This window comes from Lepisosteus oculatus, chromosome 15 (genome assembly GCF_040954835.1).
Source record: "Lepisosteus oculatus isolate fLepOcu1 chromosome 15, fLepOcu1.hap2, whole genome shotgun sequence".
In the NCBI taxonomy this organism is placed as follows: Eukaryota; Metazoa; Chordata; class Actinopteri; order Semionotiformes; family Lepisosteidae; genus Lepisosteus; species Lepisosteus oculatus.
The window spans coordinates 23,408,770-23,429,908 of record NC_090710.1 but is presented as its reverse complement, the minus strand read 5'-3'; the positions used below and the strand labels follow the sequence as shown (position 1 = coordinate 23,429,908).

General features: G+C 40.1%; 1 protein-coding gene across 6 annotated transcripts in view; it reads right to left on the bottom strand.

The window, feature by feature from the left end:
- Positions 1-21,139, bottom strand: part of dcaf6 (ddb1 and cul4 associated factor 6) — a 47,165-nt gene that overhangs the window by 10,927 nt on the left and 15,099 nt on the right. For 3 of the 6 annotated variants that reach the window (XM_069178719.1, XM_069178720.1, XM_069178722.1), the window contains 11 exons: positions 20,344-20,457; positions 19,124-19,259; positions 17,096-17,307; positions 14,564-14,657; positions 13,685-13,804; positions 12,937-13,251; positions 12,153-12,311; positions 7,787-7,846; positions 5,159-5,273; positions 4,228-4,343; positions 242-629 (listed from right to left, as the gene is read on the bottom strand). In XM_069178719.1, the coding sequence (XP_069034820.1) occupies positions 242-629; positions 4,228-4,343; positions 5,159-5,273; positions 7,787-7,846; positions 12,153-12,311; positions 12,937-13,251; positions 13,685-13,804; positions 14,564-14,657; positions 17,096-17,307; positions 19,124-19,259; positions 20,344-20,457 (1,829 nt within the window). The remainder of the gene's footprint in view (positions 1-241; positions 630-4,227; positions 4,344-5,158; positions 5,274-7,786; positions 7,847-12,152; positions 12,312-12,936; positions 13,252-13,684; positions 13,805-14,563; positions 14,658-17,095; positions 17,308-19,123; positions 19,260-20,343; positions 20,458-21,139) is intronic. The other 3 variants (XM_069178721.1, XM_069178723.1, XM_069178724.1) reach the window with 3 other exon arrangements.

The window sequence follows — 21,139 nt, the reverse complement described above, 5'->3', positions numbered from 1 at the left end:
GTGCAACACAAAATACCAATAAAAACAACTGGAGTAAATCTTCAAAATTAAATCAACCGCACTAGTGCATCACCATGTTTAAAAAAGACCAATAAATCTGGTACCCTATACTTGCACAAACGATGTGAAAGCTTTTGTCCACAACAGCTGATCCCGGGAAAAACTATTTTGTCTGAGACGATGCATGAAGATGACAAGTTCTGTACAGCTGGTGAGCGTGTCTGACAGCAGTTTAACATACCTCTGCCCCTGTCCAGCACGATACCTTGCCGACGGTATTAAAATGGGGTCATCGTCGCTGTCGTCTGAATCCTGGTAGCTGCGGGTGGCCTGCTCACGACTGCTTTCTCCTGCAGGCTCGGTGCGCCGGCACGACTCGCTGGGGTTCTCCAGGCCCGCCCCCGCCTGCTGCTCCTCCCGGGGCTGGGATGAGGCACTGTCCGCTCCCTGAGCGAGCTCTTCTGCCGGCCCGGCCGCGGGGCTCTCCGGAGAGCTGGGAGAGGCCTTTTCTGTGCTGCTGTCCGTGCTCTCCTCGCCTCCAGCTCCAGTCCCAGCCGGTCCCGCCCCAGTCTGCTCGGGGGGCTCCAGTGCTTTGGACTGCATGGGCTTTTCCGCTAGAGCTGACGGTGCTGCCACACAGAGACAAATGCACTTTAAATCGTCTAAAAACATTTCGGTAATACATTCAGCTGGTCCTGCATAACAATCAACCCCACTCTGAGTTAAGTGAAATAAACTGACATATGAAAATCGCCAAGAAATCTGATTGTTGTATCCTTTTTTTTTTACTTACTGTATTAAATATAAGCAAAATTACATTATCTGGTCTAAGATGCACCTATAGGGAAAGTGAGCATTACCATGCACAATGCTTTGCTGCTCCATGGAGCTGTTTTCAAGTGAACTACTTTTAGTAAACAAAAACATTAGGTTATTACTGCCCTGGTTTCTTTAAATAGCAACAAAGCTGTCACCTCAAGGGTAATTCTAAGATTAACCTATTATCTCAAAAGGTTAATATGGACTTTTAGCAAATACACTCCAAATATCAAAAATCAGTAGGGAGTGACCTCAAATGTTAATAATTGTGTTGGTATTGCAGGGAACCAGGGTTTCTATCTTCATGAACACATTACAGTTAAATCAGTCAAAATAATGGTGCTTAGACAGGGCAGTCACAGGCCAAGTCATTAATACTACATGCAACAATAAATCAAAAAAACATTCCTGCACAACATTAACCTATATTAATAATAAAAGCTGAGGTTTCTTGTGATAGTTCTCGCTACTTGAGAGTGCATTCTTCTGTAAACAATTGTCTGCATTTTGCCTTTGTACATATATTTTTTTTAAATCTTGATTGCTTTAAGTGCAGAAAAACCTAATCTCTCAAAGATCCGCTCTGGTGAAGGGAATCATAATCTTAAAGTTCACGTATGACTGGTCCATAAAGTCCTCCGTTCTATGCACCCAAAACTCCACCAGAGCCTTGTGTGCAAATTTTAATTTTAGCCGAATTAAATTTAGTCAAGGGTGTTATTATCGCTGATTGCACGATAGCCAAGGGAGTGTAAGAGACGATTCTGTACACAGACATTTTCTGATTGCTCTATCCATTGTGGGGAATTATATTAAGTGGCTGTCGGAGCTGTAGAAAGTGTTACATGACTTCAGTTCTCATTTTCTCATCTACATGCATTCAATTTTTCTCTCGAACTTGAACTTGAACTTGAACTTTATTGCCATATGTAACCGGTACTGGTACAATGGAATTCTTACTTACAGAAAGTCTCTCGATTATAAAACAAGTGTAAAAAACAAAACAAAGTGCAAACAGTGCATCAAGACAATGTACAAACAAACAATAGACAATGTGCAAGTAAACATGCAGACAGTTTGAATGTAAACAATACAGACGTGTAAACAATGACTGGAGACGTACAATTAATAAATTACAATGAGGTAGATGGTGATGGTGTAGGTGTGGTCCGAGGGGGATGGCTAAATGTGTTCGCCAGTCTCACTGCTTGTGGATAGAAGCTATTGAAGAATCTAGTGGTAAGTGTCCGTATGCTCTTATATCTCTTGCCTGAGGGCAGTGGGGTGAAGAGCTCATGCCCTGGGTGGTAACTGTCCTCTGTGATGGCCAGAATACTACCACGGCAGCGGTCCTCATAGAGCTGTTTAATCTCGGTGAGACCGCAGCCGATGATCTTCTGGGCCATATTGACCATTCTCTGCAGTGCCTTTCTTTCTCGCGAAGAAGTGTTGCCATACCACACGGTGATCCCGTTGGTGAGGACGCTCTCGATAGTGCAGCGGTAGAAGTTCACCAACACATGTGTTGGCATCCCCCATCGCTTGAGGCACCTCAAGAAATAAAGGCGCTGCTGAGCCTTCTTCATGATAGAGTCAGTGTTCACAGTCCAGGTTAGATCTTTAGAGATGTGAATTCCCAAAAACCTAAAGCTGGTGACTGTTTCCACTTCCGTTCCATCAATACTGAGTGGGCTGTGAGTGTGTGGCCTGTGTCTCCGAAAGTCCACTATTAGCTCTTTCGTTTTCTTTATGTTCAAGTCCAGGTTATTGCTATGACACCACCTAAGCAGCTGTACAACTTCATCCCTGTAAGTGGACTCGTCATCATCACTGATCAGTCCTATTATAGTGGTGTCATCGGCAAACTTGATGATGCGGTTATTGCTGTGTCTTGCTGTGCAGTCGTGAGTAAATAGGGAGTACAACCTTGGACTCAGACAGCAGCCTTGTGGGGTTCCAGTGCTCAGGGTGAGTGGTGTTGATGTTTTATTGCCTATCCGCACCACCTGTGGTCTCTCGATAAGAAAGTCCAGCAGCCAGTTGCAGACAGAGTTGCACAGACCTAATCCCCTGAGCTTTGTCACCAGTTGACAGGGTATGATGGAATTAAATGCTGAACTGTAGTCCACAAACAGCACTCTCACATACGAGTTCTTAGTGTCCAGGTGTTCCAAGGCTGTATGCAGAGCCAGGGAGACAGCATCATCCACTGATCTGTTGTTCTGGTAGGCGAACTGCAGGGGGTCCAGGGACTCTGTGATGGAGGAGTTGATGTGTGACAACACCAGCTTCTCCAGGCATTCTCTAGCTGCATTCTCCAGATGGAAATTAATTGTTTGAAAGGTCACAGAATCAGTGAAATGGTTTCAGCCTACATGTAGTCAAATTGGTATAACTTCTTGGTATAATTTCCCTCGGGTATATAAAGGCTTTCTAGATGCAGAATCAACTCTTAAAGAAAGCAAACACAAAGAGCTTTTGAAACAAGTCAGCAATAAAGTAGTAGTTAGGTAAAAAGAAGGTTTTAGAAGTGCTGATTAGCCCTCTCAGCACAGTGAAGTCCCATTAAGAAGTGGAAGATACATCACCTTCCCCAGCTGAACAGCCAGACAAGTGGAAGGCTGATTTGGGTTATCAAAGTTCTGTCTGAGATGGAAGTCAGGGTTCACAAACTGATGATATCCCTATCCCTAGCTAGCTTTTTTAGGCAGATGACAAAAATGAAGACTTTACTGAAAATACCTCGTCTTAAAACTCAAATGAGATATACTGCGAATGTGGCAGAAAGTTTTGCCATCACGTGAGGCAAAAATAGAAGTTTTTGCTCTTAACAAAAAGGATTACATCTGGCATAAGCCTGAAAACACACATCGCCCCGTAAACACTGTCCTAGGATACCAAGCATGGTGGTGGCAGCATCATGTTATGGGGAGACTTTGCATCAGTATGGACTGAGCAACTAAGGAGAACGTAGAGGAAAATGGACGATGAGTACAATCTACTTGAGTAAGCCATGAATCCTAGTCTGGTTGCAGCATGCACAGTGCATCAACAGCAATCAAAGCGCAAGGCTGCACGTCATCTTCTGGTTTTTCACACTTTGAGTTGATTTTAATGCCTCTATGAAATTTCGTGTCCCCACAGCCCAATAACCCCTCCCCCCCCCCCCAGGCTACCCCAGCCACATTGTAGAAGTTGATAACCAGGCTTTCTTGAAATGGCTGGTGATAGTGTGATGTTTTTGCTACTGTACGCACTTGAAAGGGAAATCTGAACTGTGAAGTGAACTATCCCCCCTTTCTCAAGGTTCCTATTAAACACACAATAACTTTTTGTTATACTGTATCATGACTTGAGTCTTTAGTGACTCATTTTGAAACAAAAGAAGACACCAGCATCATGTCCCACCTGCCTCCATGCTCTCCAGCGAAGACTCCTCTTTGCTCTGTGTTTTCTGGGGCTCCTCAGGTTTGTCTAGTTTGCTGTGACCCCCACTTCCTCTGGAACTGGAGGCAGTGCTGCTCCTGTCGAATGGGTGGAAAAGAGACACCGAATGACCCAGTGAACCCACTGCTCCACTGGAAGAGAAAATCCTTCACACCTTCACTCTATCAGGTGGATGCTATAGAATACAGCTTTCCACACATCTCTGCAACAACACTGGGTCCCTGGGTTCAGCTCCTGGAGTACTATCTGCATGGAGTCTGCACATTTTCCAATGTTTGTGGGGGTTTCTTACAGGTGCGCCAGTTTCCTTCTGGGAAAACTGGCCCAGGTGTGAGTGCATGTGTTTTTGTGTCTGTGTCCCCTGTGAAGGACTGGCATCCTGTCCAGGGTATATCCTGCCTTGTGCCCAGTTTTTGTCAGCATAGTATCCAGTTCCCCTGCAACCCTGAATTGGATAAAGATAGAAAATGATGGATGCACAATAGCTATACTAAATGCAGTCCATATAAAAAAAATATTATAAGCTAAATATGATTGATAAATTCTGTTTCCTTGAAGCTCATCATTGAAGGGAACATCCCTAATTATGTTTACATCAATTAAACAATCAGAATTATGTAGGTATAATTTACAGCATTTAATTATTCAGATTTAATTTTAAACTCAGCAGTGTTGGAAGAGAGGACACAAAAATAATGAATACTTGTCACAACAAGAATGAGTGTAAAAACTCCTCCAAAGCTCAACTGTGCTCTTTATATACAGTATACGCATGAGAAACCCATCATTAGAAAATATGTTTAGTAAAGAAAAAAAAAACTGTTAGCATCCAGAAAGAGTACATCACAGCCCCTAGCTGAAGAGTGAATGTCGCCACCCCCCTGGCACATACCACTCGTCAGTGAAGTCCAGTTTGATGGTGCTGGTTGTGGTACCCTCCGTGCTGTAGTGCAAGCTCAGAACTGGCTCCGCTGTCCCACTGCGGGGACTGGCACCTTCTGTACTACCTGAAACAGTTCCAGAGTGGGCAAGAGGGAAAATCAAAGCATGAGACTCTGACCTCATCCCTTCTGACATGTTACTATAGCCATTTAAAAAAAAAAACACAAAATAGATTAAGTGTAAGTAAGGAGTACGCCCAAATGAGCCATAAACAAAGTACTGAAAAAAGTAATAAAGCAATAAAGGCAATTATGGCAGAACTGCAAACCTTAAAAGCAATTTTATTCTGTGATTTTTGATAATACCTTCGACATATTAAGAATGGATTATCATACCATGCAGTTTGAGTCTCACCATAAAAATTTCAGTGACAACAGGAAAAAACACTGGAAAATCAGGTTTTTAACACTACCCTGATATATCTGGAATAGAGTTCTTTATGTATACACTAATTACAGAAGACTTCCCAGTTACCACCTATAATATTTGTACTTTTAGGCCAGCAGAGCACAGTAGCTTTTGAAAAAAGATAAAATCTCACAATGAAACTGGATAACATTACTTTCGCCAGTTTCTCATCGGCTTATGGCCCATTTAAAAGTAAACCTTGCAATGTCACTTTAAGCGAAATCCATTCAAAAAACAGGCAGCTAAACTTCCCAATATTAAAATAAGAAAGTAGACATGGCTCTCAACAAGCACCTTTGAGGTAAATGTGTTCATTTTCAGAAAAAGCAGGTTCTTGCTCTCAGTACAGGTCATTTTTAAGCTTTCTAAGCAGGCTGCTTCAATATTAAGAATGCTTGATCAATTAATTGTTGAAGCAATAGCAGAGACTAAACTATACATGCTGATTCACCATCAGAAGAGTGGGCTCATTATAACTGTAACTTTTTGCCAAGATCCACTTCCTTTTCAGGTATGTCATTATTAATCTATCTTTAATCTTTATTAAGATTATTATTAATCTTCACTTTGAGTATCACTCGATATTTTACACACCACCAAATTTGCACATATACACACATGCACACATTTCAGAGGTAGGCATGCAGTGCGTGACACGGCAGATTAAAAAGAGTTAACCGACAAGCATTTAACTACAACAATTATAAATATAAAGGCAAAAAAGCAAAACTGATAGGACAGTATACAGCACTTACAAATCAGCACCATATTCTGTACTAAGTTATTCCCACATTTACACTCAAGTCAATGTCTCACACATTGAAGATAAAACTGAAGGAATCCAAGCCTAGTATACAGCACTTTCAGCTTTCAATTTGCACTTTCAGCTTTATCTACACTTCAAATACATATTTAGAAGTCATATCAGTTCAAAGGGGGGAAAAACTTCAGCAGCTATTGTTTTCAAAAAGAAATAGATGATCTCTTCAAAGCTTTGAACTGATGCGAGAAGAAAAAGAAGCAAAGCAGAATGAAAATGGTAAAAGAAATCAAATGATGAGAGAAAGGTTATGCACAGCTTTACAGTAAGACAGAAGCAGCTCAAAGACACTGATGACCGCTCAGTCAAGACAAAAAACAGGCCTATCTGGCTAGCCTCTCTTTAGAGGGCTTCTTGTTCCAAACTAATCCTATCCTTTAGGGCTTACACAGTTTTCACCACATGGATGGACAAGCGCTTGGACTTATGTACGTTTTCATATCAAAAGGCAACGTCAAGAGACGTAAAACTGGGATACCTTAACATTAAATGGTATTTGAAAAGTCAAAACTGGATGGGGCATGGATACATTTCAAATGGATAAGAAAAGATAGTAATTAATGTTGACAGCACAAATGGGATGTAAGTGAAAGACCTTTATTAAATGCAGACAGGTGAAAAGGAATAGAAGATTTTGCACAAAGGTTGGACTAATTATTAAAACGGAACAGTTATTGCTAGGTGAAAATTAATCACAAGGAGCATAACTCAAGGTGTGAAATACACACTTTTAAACAAACCCACCCCCCATAAAATACAGGAGTTATTTGTGCAGAAACACAAGGTATAAGAATACCTAAATCTCCCCTAGGCGTTTTCAATTTAAACGTTTGCAGGGATTTTAAAATGAGGACTGCAGAAATATGCTAGTTTTCTTTTGCAAGAGAAAAAAGGACAAACATTTCTGTAGTTATGTCTACAAAATATGTTGAATCATTACAAATCCCCTGCTCTATCTTATGCCAGTGTATGCCAAGATAATAAACATCACATTAGATGGCAAGACTGGTAAAACCAGGAGTTTTTTTTAAATAATTTATTCTTTAGTATTTGTAGCACTCCATCATTACCTGGGTATTATAATCATCTCCAAAATCATTTCCATTCTGCTTTTCATCTGGGTAACAGTGGGGAGGTGGGGTAATAGGAGACAGAGACGTCATGATTTCAACCAAAAATAAAAATAAGATGAAGCTAGGTCATGCAGTGTTCTGTGAGTTTTATGTATGCAACTAAACGAAATGCAGGAAACAGGCACATTTACTTGCATGAAATGGGGTAAAGAGAAAAGGCTTAGCAAAATGTAAGCAGAGATGTGACGAGCTCGCCATATCTCTGGGCTGAACGCACCCTGTTGCTCATCGAGAGACATGGATCCAAGCTGTTTGTTAACCACGGAGGAGGGGGAATCTGTAACAAAAATGAGACTTTAACTAAAAATTAAAATACAAAAAGTGAAGAAAAAAAATCTAATGGAAGCAGCAAAAACTTGCAATGAAAGTCGAGCCATGAATGGTGTAAAGCAGCCATGTACTATAAATCCTGAAAAAACACAAAAGGTTATTATTTAACTGTCTTGTGGAGTCAATACTTAAAACTCTGATGTGCAGTGTACCCTTCTGAATCATGATCCTAAATAAAAAGCTAGCAGCTCAACTTTAATAATATTAGGTTCAATAGACAAGTCGATCTGAACAAAAGACAAACGTCTTTAACCAAGTGTGGTTGTTTAACCACACTTTGTCATCTTTCTTTGTTTTCAACCTTGAAAGATCTACTACTTATGGTTCCAATGTTATTGTGCCCCAGTCTGCATCAATACAATGACCCATAACCCAAGTATAAAGGCACAAACGGCAAAGCTGTTACCCGTGATGAAAGCTTTGATCAGCAAAACTGGTGTTTCCCAAGCCTGACTCTTTCCAAGCCAGCTCAGCCAACAGTTTAAAGCGTCCTGCCTCAGCTAAGCAGTGGTGTAGCCTTGTTTCCACCTGTATTCTGATAGCGCTGGCACCCACACAAAAGCTTCATTAAAACTGACTCTGTGAGGGTTTATTTCTTGCATTGTAAATGCATTCCTTTTTTGCATTTACAAATTCTATTAAAAAATAAACTAAAAACTCATCCATCAGTGATGAAGATAAATAAAAAAGAATTAAAAATCAATTATGTCAATGCTTGAAGTCCATAACTTAATAGAAACAGTGTATCTTGGAATGTGTTCAAACTATATATTCAATAATGTCACAAAATATGGTAATGTTTTTGAAAACTGGTGTGCTGGTTCCATTTTAATAGGTACAAGCTAAATTAATATATATATCCTATCAGCACCTGAAAAATAGTTAACTTTAGCTAAGGAAAAGAACAGCTAGCATGATTTTAGCACAGTCCTACCAAAGGGATTTGTTGCACACTCAAGCACATTGCAATAACCAGCATCAGACAACTACAGGAGGAAGATAAGGTGTTATAATGTGTAATACAGCCAAACCATTGTTAAGTCATGTAAGTTGGGACCACAATGTCTATTACACACTTTCGCAAAGCGTGACACAATCATACGCTGGATCTCATATGACTAATGCATGTCACATCTCAACAACATTGCCGCAAATACAAAACACACATAGACTATGATGAAAGTGCAAGCAAACAGAATCTCCCTCCGATGAAGAAATACTAAAACAATAATTTGAATTACTCTTGAGAATTGGTGGGCCTGTTCAGACGTTCACAGATCCGTGTCAAAAAGAAGAGCTGTACATAGAAACTGATCGCCAACACCATAGCAATCTGACTCATGTAACTCCCTACACAGGGGACAGTTTCAATTCAGTACACGATCACACCAAGCAGACTTTCAGTCAGAAATTAAACATATTTATACACAGAAAATTGCAGTGAATACTAAAAAGACAACAAACAAAGATATTATTAAATAATTATTTTGTTGAGTTTGAGTTATGAATAACAAAGCTGGTCAAACTGCCTATTAAATAGTTGGGGATGAAGTTATCTAGATGTTTCCTTCTATAGTCCTTAAAGTAGGAATCTTTTGATGCAGCACTGTCTTCTGCAGAGTGTACAGACGTTGTGCACAGTCTACAATCTACAAAAATCTACATTTGATAGTAGTGTGCCCATCATATTGAATAGAATGATCAGAGCTATAATTAGACATCAAATCAGAGGAAGCTAATAAAAACATGTCAAAGCAACTGATGGCAAAGAACAGCAAAGTTCTCCGTGATCCTTCAACCTGCTACTCAGTAACACCTTAGTAATTAAGTTCGTAGGCCAAAAAGAGATCTGGTTTTACAGGAAGCTTAGATTACACTCAGACAGCCATCAGTCATGTTAGTTTACACATACTGTAGCTTCTCACCAGGCTAAATGCATTTTAACCCTTCAGAACCTACTTCTCATTTCATAAATTAAGTCTCAACACTGTGGCTAAAATTATACAGAAAGTCCTCTATGTACTCCTATGTAATCAGACTAAACACAAAAGTGTTTCCCCTTTTATATGTATTTTTATTAAGCATTTCTACCAATAAATGCTTTATTTACACTGTCATTAAAACTCAAATTATGGTACAGCCCTTTTAACTATCCTAAAGTTAAACCAAGGACCTGGTTAAAAGTAAATGCTCAGTAAATTCAAAATTCTTTAAAAGAAGTTAATCTGAAAGCTGAAGTGCAGAGTTGCTTCCTTTAAAACTGGAACTGCAGCTCAGACTTAATCTGTTATTTATTTTATTCCCTGAAATTTAGCAAGCAAACAGGAGAATTGGGATTGAACACATCTGAAAACGCTATCTGCTTAGCAAATACATTTTTTGTTAAAATATTTCATTATGCACCTCAAACAAGCACTTTCTTTAATTTGGTTGACACTTTCATCCAAAGTAACTTACATTTGTACCTATTAAAATAGCAAGCGCTTTAAATAAGACAATCTCCTTAATCAAAGTTTCATCAGCAATGTCCTACCCCAGATTGGAACCCACAACTTTCTAATGAAGAATCTACAGACCAGAGAAAGTTAGCTAGGAAATTTAGAATTCAATGTCTACAGGGCACAGACATTCTCTTCACTAGCCAGCAAGACAAAAGAAAATCAAGACCATATCTGAAAGTCTCCAAACAGATGTAACACAATTTGACTGAATTCAGATTTTCTCTCCTGGAATATAATATATATTATAATACAGAGAAACCAATGACCTTAACACATAACTTTCACATGGTTTGACAGTAATGTCAGAAATTAGATTTCCAGGTATGGAGGGATTCCATCCCACAGAAAGGCCAACCCTGTTGTCCTTGTATAGTAATATATATATATAATTACTGGGATTGAACATAATGCAAAACAAGATTACACAAATATCAATATAAAATGATCGAAACATTTCTGTTACTATATGTTGACCACTGTACATTATCGAACTCTGAATGAGGGAAAAAAAACAGCTGGATGCCTCAGACAATTCCATCTTTTGATTTTTATAAGGAAAGAAGCGGCGAAAGAAAACATCCCAACAGAGGGCGCTGTTTACACAAACTTCTATCTGCTTACTTGAAAGTTTAGGAAATAATTCTTGAACGGTTTACTTCAGCTGAAGAGAACACGGTAGCTTGAGGCAGAATGTATACTGAATTATTATCATTTCTGCCATGATGGTAAGAAATAGATCATTGCACTTTAGAGAAAGCTCAGACAAAGGGACAGGGGTTTACCTCTATGTAGCTAATAAAGTATTTCCTAATTCTCTAAAGATACTATATTACAATAGCTTTTTAGACTGATTTTAGGGTATATACCAATGAATTAATCAGACTGGGATAAGATCTAACTCAAAAGCCAAGAGTCAAAAGGTAAAAAAAGACAAATGTAGCATCTGCCCTTCCTTACTTCACATTAAGTGGTAAGCAGGCAATGGATCATCAGGTATATCTTGCTTTAATCACATTCTACAAAAATTAAACAATTTTTCCTAAGATAAAAATATAGAACATTGTAAGAAATTTGTATAAGACAAATATTATAAAATTGTAACAATGCCAGAGAAATAAAACCGATCAATAAATTAAAAATCTCCACGATTTCAGATAAAGAAAGACCAGAAGCACTATAGCTGTATATAAATAAAAATCTCAAAGGTCATGTTAACACTCATGGGACCTGAAGCAACACATACATTTAGCAATTTACACTGATTGTAGTGTGGACTTCAGTCTTCTTCTACTGCAATGTCCTTTAAAATACCCCCCCCCCCCCCAAAAATTGAAAAAGAAACGTGGTGAGGTTATTTTTTCCTGTGGATATTATGCAGAAAAAAAAACCTCCTGTAGCAAAAGATGAGTCACGCGCTTCGCCTGCCTGACAGAAACTTAATGATTAATGACATGGTGCAGGAAGAGTAGAACATTTCGTGGCCAAAACAATTTCTATGCCTCTCCTTTTTTTTGCGAATTGTAAAAGAATTATCAAGCCCAGCAGATCGCCCTAGATGCTGTGTAAGTACACAGTTAATATCAAATGCTCAAGGTATTAAGTGAGTGGCTGTCAAAAGCATGGCAGAAGCAGCTTTGGGGCCGTCCAGTATGTGCAGCACACGAGGAAGCCTTTTCCGATTGTTAAGCGGCCAGTAAAGATGTTAGGAAGGCCTGGCAGGTGCTTGAGCAGTTCTTTCAGAGAGGAGGTAACCTGCTGGGGGGGTGGTCAGTGCTGCCCCCCTGGTGGAGGATCGCTCAGGGTGGGGCCGGGGGGGCGGTCTCTCGTCCCGTCCCGGGTGGTCAGCCATCAGAAGCAGCCGCTGCAAACGCCTACACACTACACTTACCGGCACCCCGCGACGCCTGGGCTCTGACAGGGCAGAAAATAGAGGCAGAGGGAGACACCGTGAGATGTGAAAAGGAAAGAATGTGCAGCTGCTGCTTTGGTGGGGGGTTGGGCTCCTCTAGGGGAAGGCTGTTCAACCTTGGACTCCAAATATTATACTACTGACACCCACTTCAGCTCCAGGAGCAAAAGCGAAAAAACGCCGTAGCCCATTTACAAATAAAAAGGAAATGACGAGATATGTGGGAAATAGCGAAGCCTTGGATAACGAACCCACTCTTTCTCTAGGGAATTCAACGAGAGATACGGTACAGTAAAGCAGATCAATGTATTTCTGCCACGACATTCTTCGGTGGTCGTTGTGCTTTTCCACAAGGCTCCGACTGCCCGCCATCCATACCCAACAACAACCTGCCCTTCTTAAATTGGCAATATCTGTGGGACGAGGAATTTTAAATTTCTTGGCTGTAAAAATAATATTCTCCTAGCCAGGGCCGCCTTTGACAAAAAGCCCAGAAGTCTAGTTTTATGTAACATTTCAAGCTGGGGCATTTCAGTGACAACAGAACAGGGGAGACGGTGTGACCGCCCCGGCGGTGAGGTGCGCTCGCAGCCTGCGTGGCGGGTGAAGCGAGGGTCTCGGCCTTACCAGACTGAGCCGGCTCAGGCTGCGGGGGAGTGGCGGCGGCAGCGGCGCCGGCGGCTGGCTGGCTCCTCTGCTCGGCGTCGGGGGAGGACAACAGGGAGGAGGAAGGGGGGCTCTCGGTGGAGGAGGACGTCGAAGGGGCCGGGGCCGTCACCGTGGAGGAAGAGCCGGAGGAGGAAGAGGAGGAAGAGGAGGTAGACTGCGGGAGCGGGGTCTCAGCTGGGGTCTCCACCTCCATGGGCCCCTCCGAGGCCCTCGGCTCCTGGGCAGCAGCTGGCTCAGGGGTGGGCGCGGCTCCTTCTGGTCGGACCACAGGGGCTACAAAAAATAGGTGTATATTCTCTGAAGTGGTACCCCTCGGGTATAGGTGCTCCCTAGTAGTTTGGGGAGGGAAGGGTGCATGAGGACTGCAGTGATGATAAAGAAACGCATAAACCAGCAGGAGTCGGACATGCAATAAAGCACGCAAGGATAAAAATGGAATAAGTGTCAATGGGTTGCTAGGAAAAAAAATTCTGATGATGAGTTCAGTAGGACGAAATAAATGCTGTTGCTTAATCTGATTGTGTGGGCAGGCATTCACAATGAACCCTCCTTACTTCAAAAAGTACCCATTGTTAACTGTTAAATTTTCCACTATATGCATTTGTTTTTCTCACTATATGCACAAGTGGCATGTGCTGTATATGTAGGATTTGATCAGTTCCTACCAGTGGGACATGTCAATGCTATCAAGAGAGAAGTGGTTTACCCCTCGGGCGTGGCTGTGGGCGGCCCCTGCTACTCTGGGCCACTTCGCTGGCCTCTTCAAACCATCGGGACAGCATGTCGGACATCCTCTGCATGAGAGACACGTTGGGACTCTGCTCCCCTGAAAAAGGCAAAATGTCCCCTGAATGCAGGTCCATCAGGAAAGTGGCAAACTCCAAAAAGTCACCTTCAGACAATCTTTGAAGATGTGAAGAATGTGTTCTCCATCTGTATCTCACTAGGCATTGATCATGACAGAATTCACAAACTTAAATGCATAAATGAATGTTAACGTCTGAATGAATACTTATTTCGAAAAGAAAACTTAGTACAGTCTGTCCCAGTATCTTACCACTTGTGTCTAACTCATCTCCCCCCCAAAGCAAGTTCATTATTGTATCTCTGCCACATCTGAAAACAAGTATTTTTGGTAAATAAGGGTCCAAATGATACAAATTAATTTATTTTCTCTGCAATTATTACACACTCGCTACACAGACCTGGTTAAATGAGCAAAATCCAGACTAAAAATAAAGCATGAAAGTGTTTTGGGGCATATTCTTAAAAAGGGTAAAAGTATTACCATGCAAGTGGAGAAAAGATCTGTTTTTTTTATTAGGCTATTTTTCTTTATTAAGGCATGTGCTTGGGTAGGATCAGGAAACATTAAAAGACGGATCGATAATTCCTTTTGAAAATACGCACGCGATCATTATGTTGAAATTAGATTTAGCCAACTAGGAGCGACAGCTGGTGTGGGGAGAGATAAACACTGAAAACACCTGGACGGTTGATTTATTCATATATTTATTTATTTTTATGCGTGTCACACACAGTCAGGTTCTTTCAGGTCTTTCGGCGCCCATTCCTGCCTTCTTACCATCTCTCTCCCGTTCGCTCTCGGGCCGCGCTCTCGGCCCCGTGTCTGACCAGTCGCCCCGGAGTCTCAGGCGCTTCACCGGAGGTTGCCGCAGCTACACAGACAAAATAGACATCCTGTCAGGACTGATAAGTGCCAGCTATGGAGACCAGCGTGAAAGGAGCGCCAGGGCTAAAAGAACAAGACAGCATGGAAAATCGTTTAGATTAAAACACAAAGAGAATGACAGACTATTCTCCTCCCACGGAACTGAACCACAGTTCCACTCTGAATATAAGATGTCATAAGAGATATTTGCGACATGGCAAGACAACGAATATTTCATAATAAGAGCATTTAAATTAAGTGAACATCTTGGCAAGCGTCTTTGCGTCATTGCTGTACTCTCTCCCTGGAGTGTCTTATGGCAGAATTTTAACCATTTTCAGTGTCAGTGAATTAGACCTCGAAGATACTGAGGGGAACCTGCACAATTCTTGTTTGATTTTCTTCATAGAGCCTTTCAACTGATCACCTTTTTAATAATTACATAAACTCTCAAATAAGCCATTTCTAAAGATTTCTGAATTCTCTCCACGTGGGGAAAAAGAAAACAATATGCCACCTTCTCCAAGCAGAGGATCTTCTACAGTAGGTAGGTAGCCAAATATTACTCAGTCATTCTGCCCTCTCCCATTATTTTTTGCTTATCATAAAGACTGAAGAATCGCATTACACATGTCACACTCCAATAAGATCTCTCCTTCCAAACCTAGAAGTCTAAGAAAGAAGGGAAAAAGAAGTCACCTAAAATCCTTTGGGTTACCTGAATCATTTGGGGTGAAAACATAGCAGTCGCGTCAATGACATGATCTAACACTAAAGACTGATATTGCCAACTGCCAAAGTTCATTGGTACAAATGGAAACACTACCGCACAAATACATTGAGGTTCATCAGTCATACAGAAAAGCTTGCAAGAAGAAACCTGAAAGACTTGTGAGGATGCATTTCACTACAAGATCAAGTGTGCACAATGAACCTTCTTACTGGATCACTTCACATCTGTGAACAGCTCTATGCACTTTAAAATCCAGTTAAAAATGTGTATCTAAAATTTGCAGCAAAGCATAATTTGCATCACACCTTAAATCTATATATAAATATGCATACAATTATAGCTTTTTTCAAATAAACCAATTAGTTAACTGTACTAATTTAAATAAAAGATCCCAGTATTTTGACTGTGATGGAACATTTATGCAGATATCTGGGTGGAAATCCTTTCCTTTTAAAAACTTGCTGAAAAATATCCCATAAAAAAGACCATTAATTATCCTAAACAAAACTGTCCAGACTAACAATGGCCTTTTTTAAAAAAAAAGTATTTTTTCATTCTGAAAGACAGATAAGATAAGACCACATACGTAATGCAATCTGATAGGCAGGGAGGCAAAAAAGGAAAGAGAAGGGAATGCTCCCCTTGGCTCGCATTGTGCTTGATTTCCAAGGCTATTTCAGTCAACACTAGCATCACATGCGCCTGTTGCTGTATTTGGAAAGGAATCTGAGATTAGGAAAGCCAGATGCAGCTGAACACATGCAGACACAGCTGAGGAACACAGTGTATGATCCAGCACATTTTGTCCAGGGCCTCAGAGTGAATATATAATGCTGCCTCATTCAAACGAGAAAAGAGAAGAAGACGGTAAAACCAAAAAGAAATCTTTCTTTAGAAACAGCGCATGGGACAAGGGTAGTAAATGGGTATAAACAAAGATAGTCAAAATAGTCATAGTGAAAAATGTGACTCACAGCAAAGCCAGAATGTAAAGAGCAGAAGAGTCATGGTAAAGTATGACAACTCAGAAAGCCTCTGTAGTAGATATACTGTTTAGTGTTTTAAAGGACAGAAGGATTTCAGTCAACTCTATAATACACTTGATGCCCATGCAGGGAGTCTAGATTGGGAAGTGGTATTTATGTGGATCTTGAATCTAGTGAAGGTAATATGGGTATGAGTAGGAGCAGCAAGCAGCGCAGTACATTCCAGTCTAAAGCAAATAAAAGTATGGACCTCAGCATTCAACTGGGACAGAATAAGTCGAAACAGGGAATATGATTGGTAAGGTAAGGATGCCCTTGTAATATCCTGGACACTTTCCAAGTCTCAAATTATACACCAAAGGATTTAACGTGGGCAACTGACCTAATGTCTGAGCAATCGATTACCATGCTAAAGACATCCTTTTTGAGTGGTTTGTATGAGCAAGTTCAAGAACATTCCACCTGTCTTGTCCCTGCTGAGTGGCAAGACATTTTGCTGCATCCCAGTTTCAAATCTGACAGGTAGCCTGAAAGAGGCTAGATCTAGATCTGTGTCTGTCTCAGCCTCCTCGCAAATCTAGGTGAAATTAGCACAAAGGTGGAAGGTAATACCAGTTTAGCATCTTGAAGTTGGAATTTCAATCAAACGCAGCTCTTGCTTATGAATGGTTTTGAGAAACAGATGCTGGAAAAACAGCACTCGGCGGCACTGCTGCAGGTACTCACCTCCTCTCTCCTCTCCTCAGAAGGCCCTTTCAGCTCACGGGCCTGGTCATCTTTGGGGTCAAACAGGTAGATGTAGTCGGAGGAATAGCTGACTAGGATCTCCTGGCCATCTCCACTATAGCACAGGGATGTCACGCGGCACGACTTGTTGGAGAGGTGCGCCGGGACAAAGCGCACACACATCCCCGTCGTTCCACGGCCCATGTAGTTACCTATCCAAAATACCGGAACAAACCCAAGTTTCAGGTCTTCAGTTTAATGTAATAGTCTCCATTTGTTAAAGTGAGGAGCCGTGTCAGTATGTGGGCGACAAAGGAACAATAAGAGGCTAATTCCCAGCTCAATAGCAAAAACAAAAAAACAAACATTTGCAAATCTTTGTTAAACTTCTAGATCTGTGATCTTCACAGGTGACTTTTAGTGACCGCTGTTCCCCCCCATTTGCAAACCAAATTTGTCTATTTGCGGCTGGGCAGTATGAGCAAAAACCCATGAATCTTCGCCTCACATATTAACTTCACCAGACCTGGATAAGCAGTAAAAGCACAGCTTGGTTTAACAAAGTTATCATGTTTACGTAGCAGTGCATCATGGGTTATGCTTTAGTATTTCAGTCGCCTTCTGGAAAGTGTTAGATGCACATTGTGTGTAGATCCTGTTATCAGAGCATTGCTTGCGAGTGTTGTGCTGCAAAATAACAGAAATGTTAAATTTGAAAAAAAAAAACCTATGTCCCCTAAGTCATCATATTCTTGGTTCTTGCAGAAAAGGATAGCTAAACAGAAGAGAAACAGACAAACCACAGGAGCAAAAGAGAAGATTGCTGAGTGAAAGGGAGTGAGTACAGTCAATATACTTTCTTGCCATTACTGTGCTATAATAAAATGTATTGCAGTACAGTAGTGCTGCATTTATAATGGTAATAAAAATGATTTAAATGATCTTTCCTTTGAAAAACATTTGAAAAATTATAAATACAAACACTTTTGTGAACAGTTGCAACATAAAATATTGCAACAGAAAACCATACCCTATTTTCCACATGGTATTAAGACCCACATTTGGAGATTAGCTATTGGCTGAGATTTCAAAGCACCTAGCCCTACCGAATATCAAGGTTTTATTTTTTATTTCTCCCTTTCAGCACAGGATTAACCCCTACTTTGTCCTAATTATTCCTGTTGTTCACATGCAGAATGATTGTCCAATGCCCTGAAATGCACAAAATATAAAAAGCTGTATTAAACTGAATCCCTTCAAGTGATCGCCTTTATTTCCAAAAGTATCTGTCAAAGCAGCACTAGAGGCTTCAACTGGCTCAAATGCTTTGTGTTCATCTTTCCTCTTGGCCAATCTTACTTCACACCCAAATTAAATTGTGATACAAGCCCTCAAACAGATAGGTTCAAACTACCAGTAAATTCAATCCCAGGCTACTTTAATGAAATCTGATCTCTAAACAGGAAACCATCACAGATAATTACTCTGGGAGGGAAAGGACACATAAAAGCAGCCATTATTGACTTGACTTTTTACTTTATTTATGTGAAGTAGGGAAAAAGACATTATTTAAAAACAGCCCAGTAGTGACACTGTTAACTCTTTTATGGCTATAATGCATAGCTATGAACTCTGTAATACAAATTCTTTAACAGATAGAAAGTGTTGTGAAACAAAGGGGAAAAAACACAGACTGAAATACTGAAAGTTCTGTGTTGAAACAACAGAGTATATGCATTGTTCAATTAATCTTTGAAATATGAAATTTGTGAACTAAGACCAGATTTTAGGCAATACAAAAATAAGCGTAAGTACCCCAAGAAGTGTGTGGAAAATATACTGTTGACAAAAAACAACAACTGCTCACTGTGTGAGTTGCAAAATAAAGAGGAAAACTGAATTTTGGATTGCTCCTAGCCGAGACATTTAATCAATAATTCAAGCAGAATCCACCAGAAAAGAAGACTCTCAGCAGAGGTCTTCCTGGAGCACTGTGCCAAGGGTTTCAGCTTAATGAACTCAGCTTACCTGTTGCTCTTGTGCCTAGCATTCTTCGGTCATATATTCTAACAGAGCTGTCTGAGCATCCCACTGCTAGGTAATAGGGGACCAAGGGACAGATTGAGATCGAGGTAGCAGCACGCCGACAATTAATGAGAATGTCCTGAATAAAAAAAAAACATGGAGATTGACTTACTGGCCTACTTAATTGACAACACATTAACGGTAAGTGTGCAAAATTGCAAAAAGAAACAAAGACAATCTGAGTATTGCAGGTCAAAATGATCCTGTCAACAAATGGTTTTGTTGGAATATATTAAATAAAACGGGGGGGGGGGGATAATATTTTATTGATAACACAGGAAGAGCAACTATTTCAGCAGTAAAAAAGGTCAAATGGGGCTGTCACCATTTAGATTTTAAAAATGACTTACAACATTTCATAAACATGCTTAATTCACATAGCTGCAACTGTACCAATCAATGTAAAATGACTGCCCCTAGGAAGGGTTTCGGAATTCAGAAAAGATGAAAATCAAACTCCAAATTCGGACACAGTGGTTAACGGCCACACACTGTCTCGTACAGAAGCTCAAGATCTTCACAAGACATACTATATGAATCATGACATAAATTGTATTCATTCCAGAAACAACATGCTGTAAAGCAGAGTAGGGTTTCAAAGAAATCGGCTTTATTTCTTCACAATTTTGTTTGGCCATGAGAGGGATAATAATAATGGCCATTACCAATATCTTTTACAGAGTTGAGCTTACAGATCTTAAAATGAAACGAGAAAAACAACTGCAGCAGAAAAATACATTGATAGTTTTTCTGAAGATATAACCTAGTTCTATGACATTATGCCAAAAAATGTATTAAGAATGCATCCAATTTCTCTGCTTGGAAACTTTACTTAAGAGGAATACATTTTCAGAACGTTTTGGAGTACTTTTGACCATCATAATTCTTTGTTAAGCCCATGCACATATATGAATGCTTTTGGAATAACAAAAATTGAGCAGTATTTACAGGCTCAATGACAAACTGGAAGGACTTTAAAAACATTTTTCATTAAACATGGAAGATAACACCACTCTGTTACTCCTCACTTATACAAAATGTTTACCGTACAGTCCAGTAACACACATCTAGAATCATTTTTGGGGTGCAACGTATTTTCCTCTACTGCTTTATATACATTAAACTAGAGCTAGTGCACATTAAAACTTTGGAAAATAACTTACATCTTTACATTCTTCTTTTGTGCAGCTGGTTTTCATTCTGACATCAAACCACCGAACAGTACCATCTTCCCCACAGGACAGGAAGGTGTAGGGGTCATTGAGTACTGTTATAATCTGCCGGTACAAGAAAAGTTACCAAATTGCAGGCATGTAACCATCAGAATCCTGACCAAACAACATCCCAAAAACATCAACTTGATTCGCTTATTCAGAATAACAATTACATCACAGAGTTCAAACACCCGAACACCATGATAAAATAATTTACTTCATAACCATGCCATGAGCTTGAGCTATATTCAGTTCTAAATGCACACTGCTCATAGTACTTTAATATCTATCTGCTATCTCCAAATCTTGAAAATGCATCTTTTTCTGCCACTGTATAAACTGACAATTCAAGTACCATGAAATGGTAAGCCAGCATACAGAAAGTAATACAGATGCTCCTTTATTATTACAAGTATTTATTAACTATGATTGACAACTATTCTGTATGTTACACAATTCCTTAATTGCTATATGTTCATAATTTAAGAGCTCTTCTCTTAGAATTTAATGGTGTGTCTACCAGAACCCGTTACAGGGATATTAAAACTGTCACACACATATGTGTGTGAAACCAGTAATATTAAAATAATAAGACAAAAAAAAATTAATGCCATTTTTCTACCATTATATAAACCAAAACTATTGTGCGTCTAGTTCATTATGCCAGTAGATAGCAGAAAAAGTTAAGTTGGCATTCCTGGAGTTCCACCGACTTTACCTTTGGTAATCCGGTGTGTCATGAGCT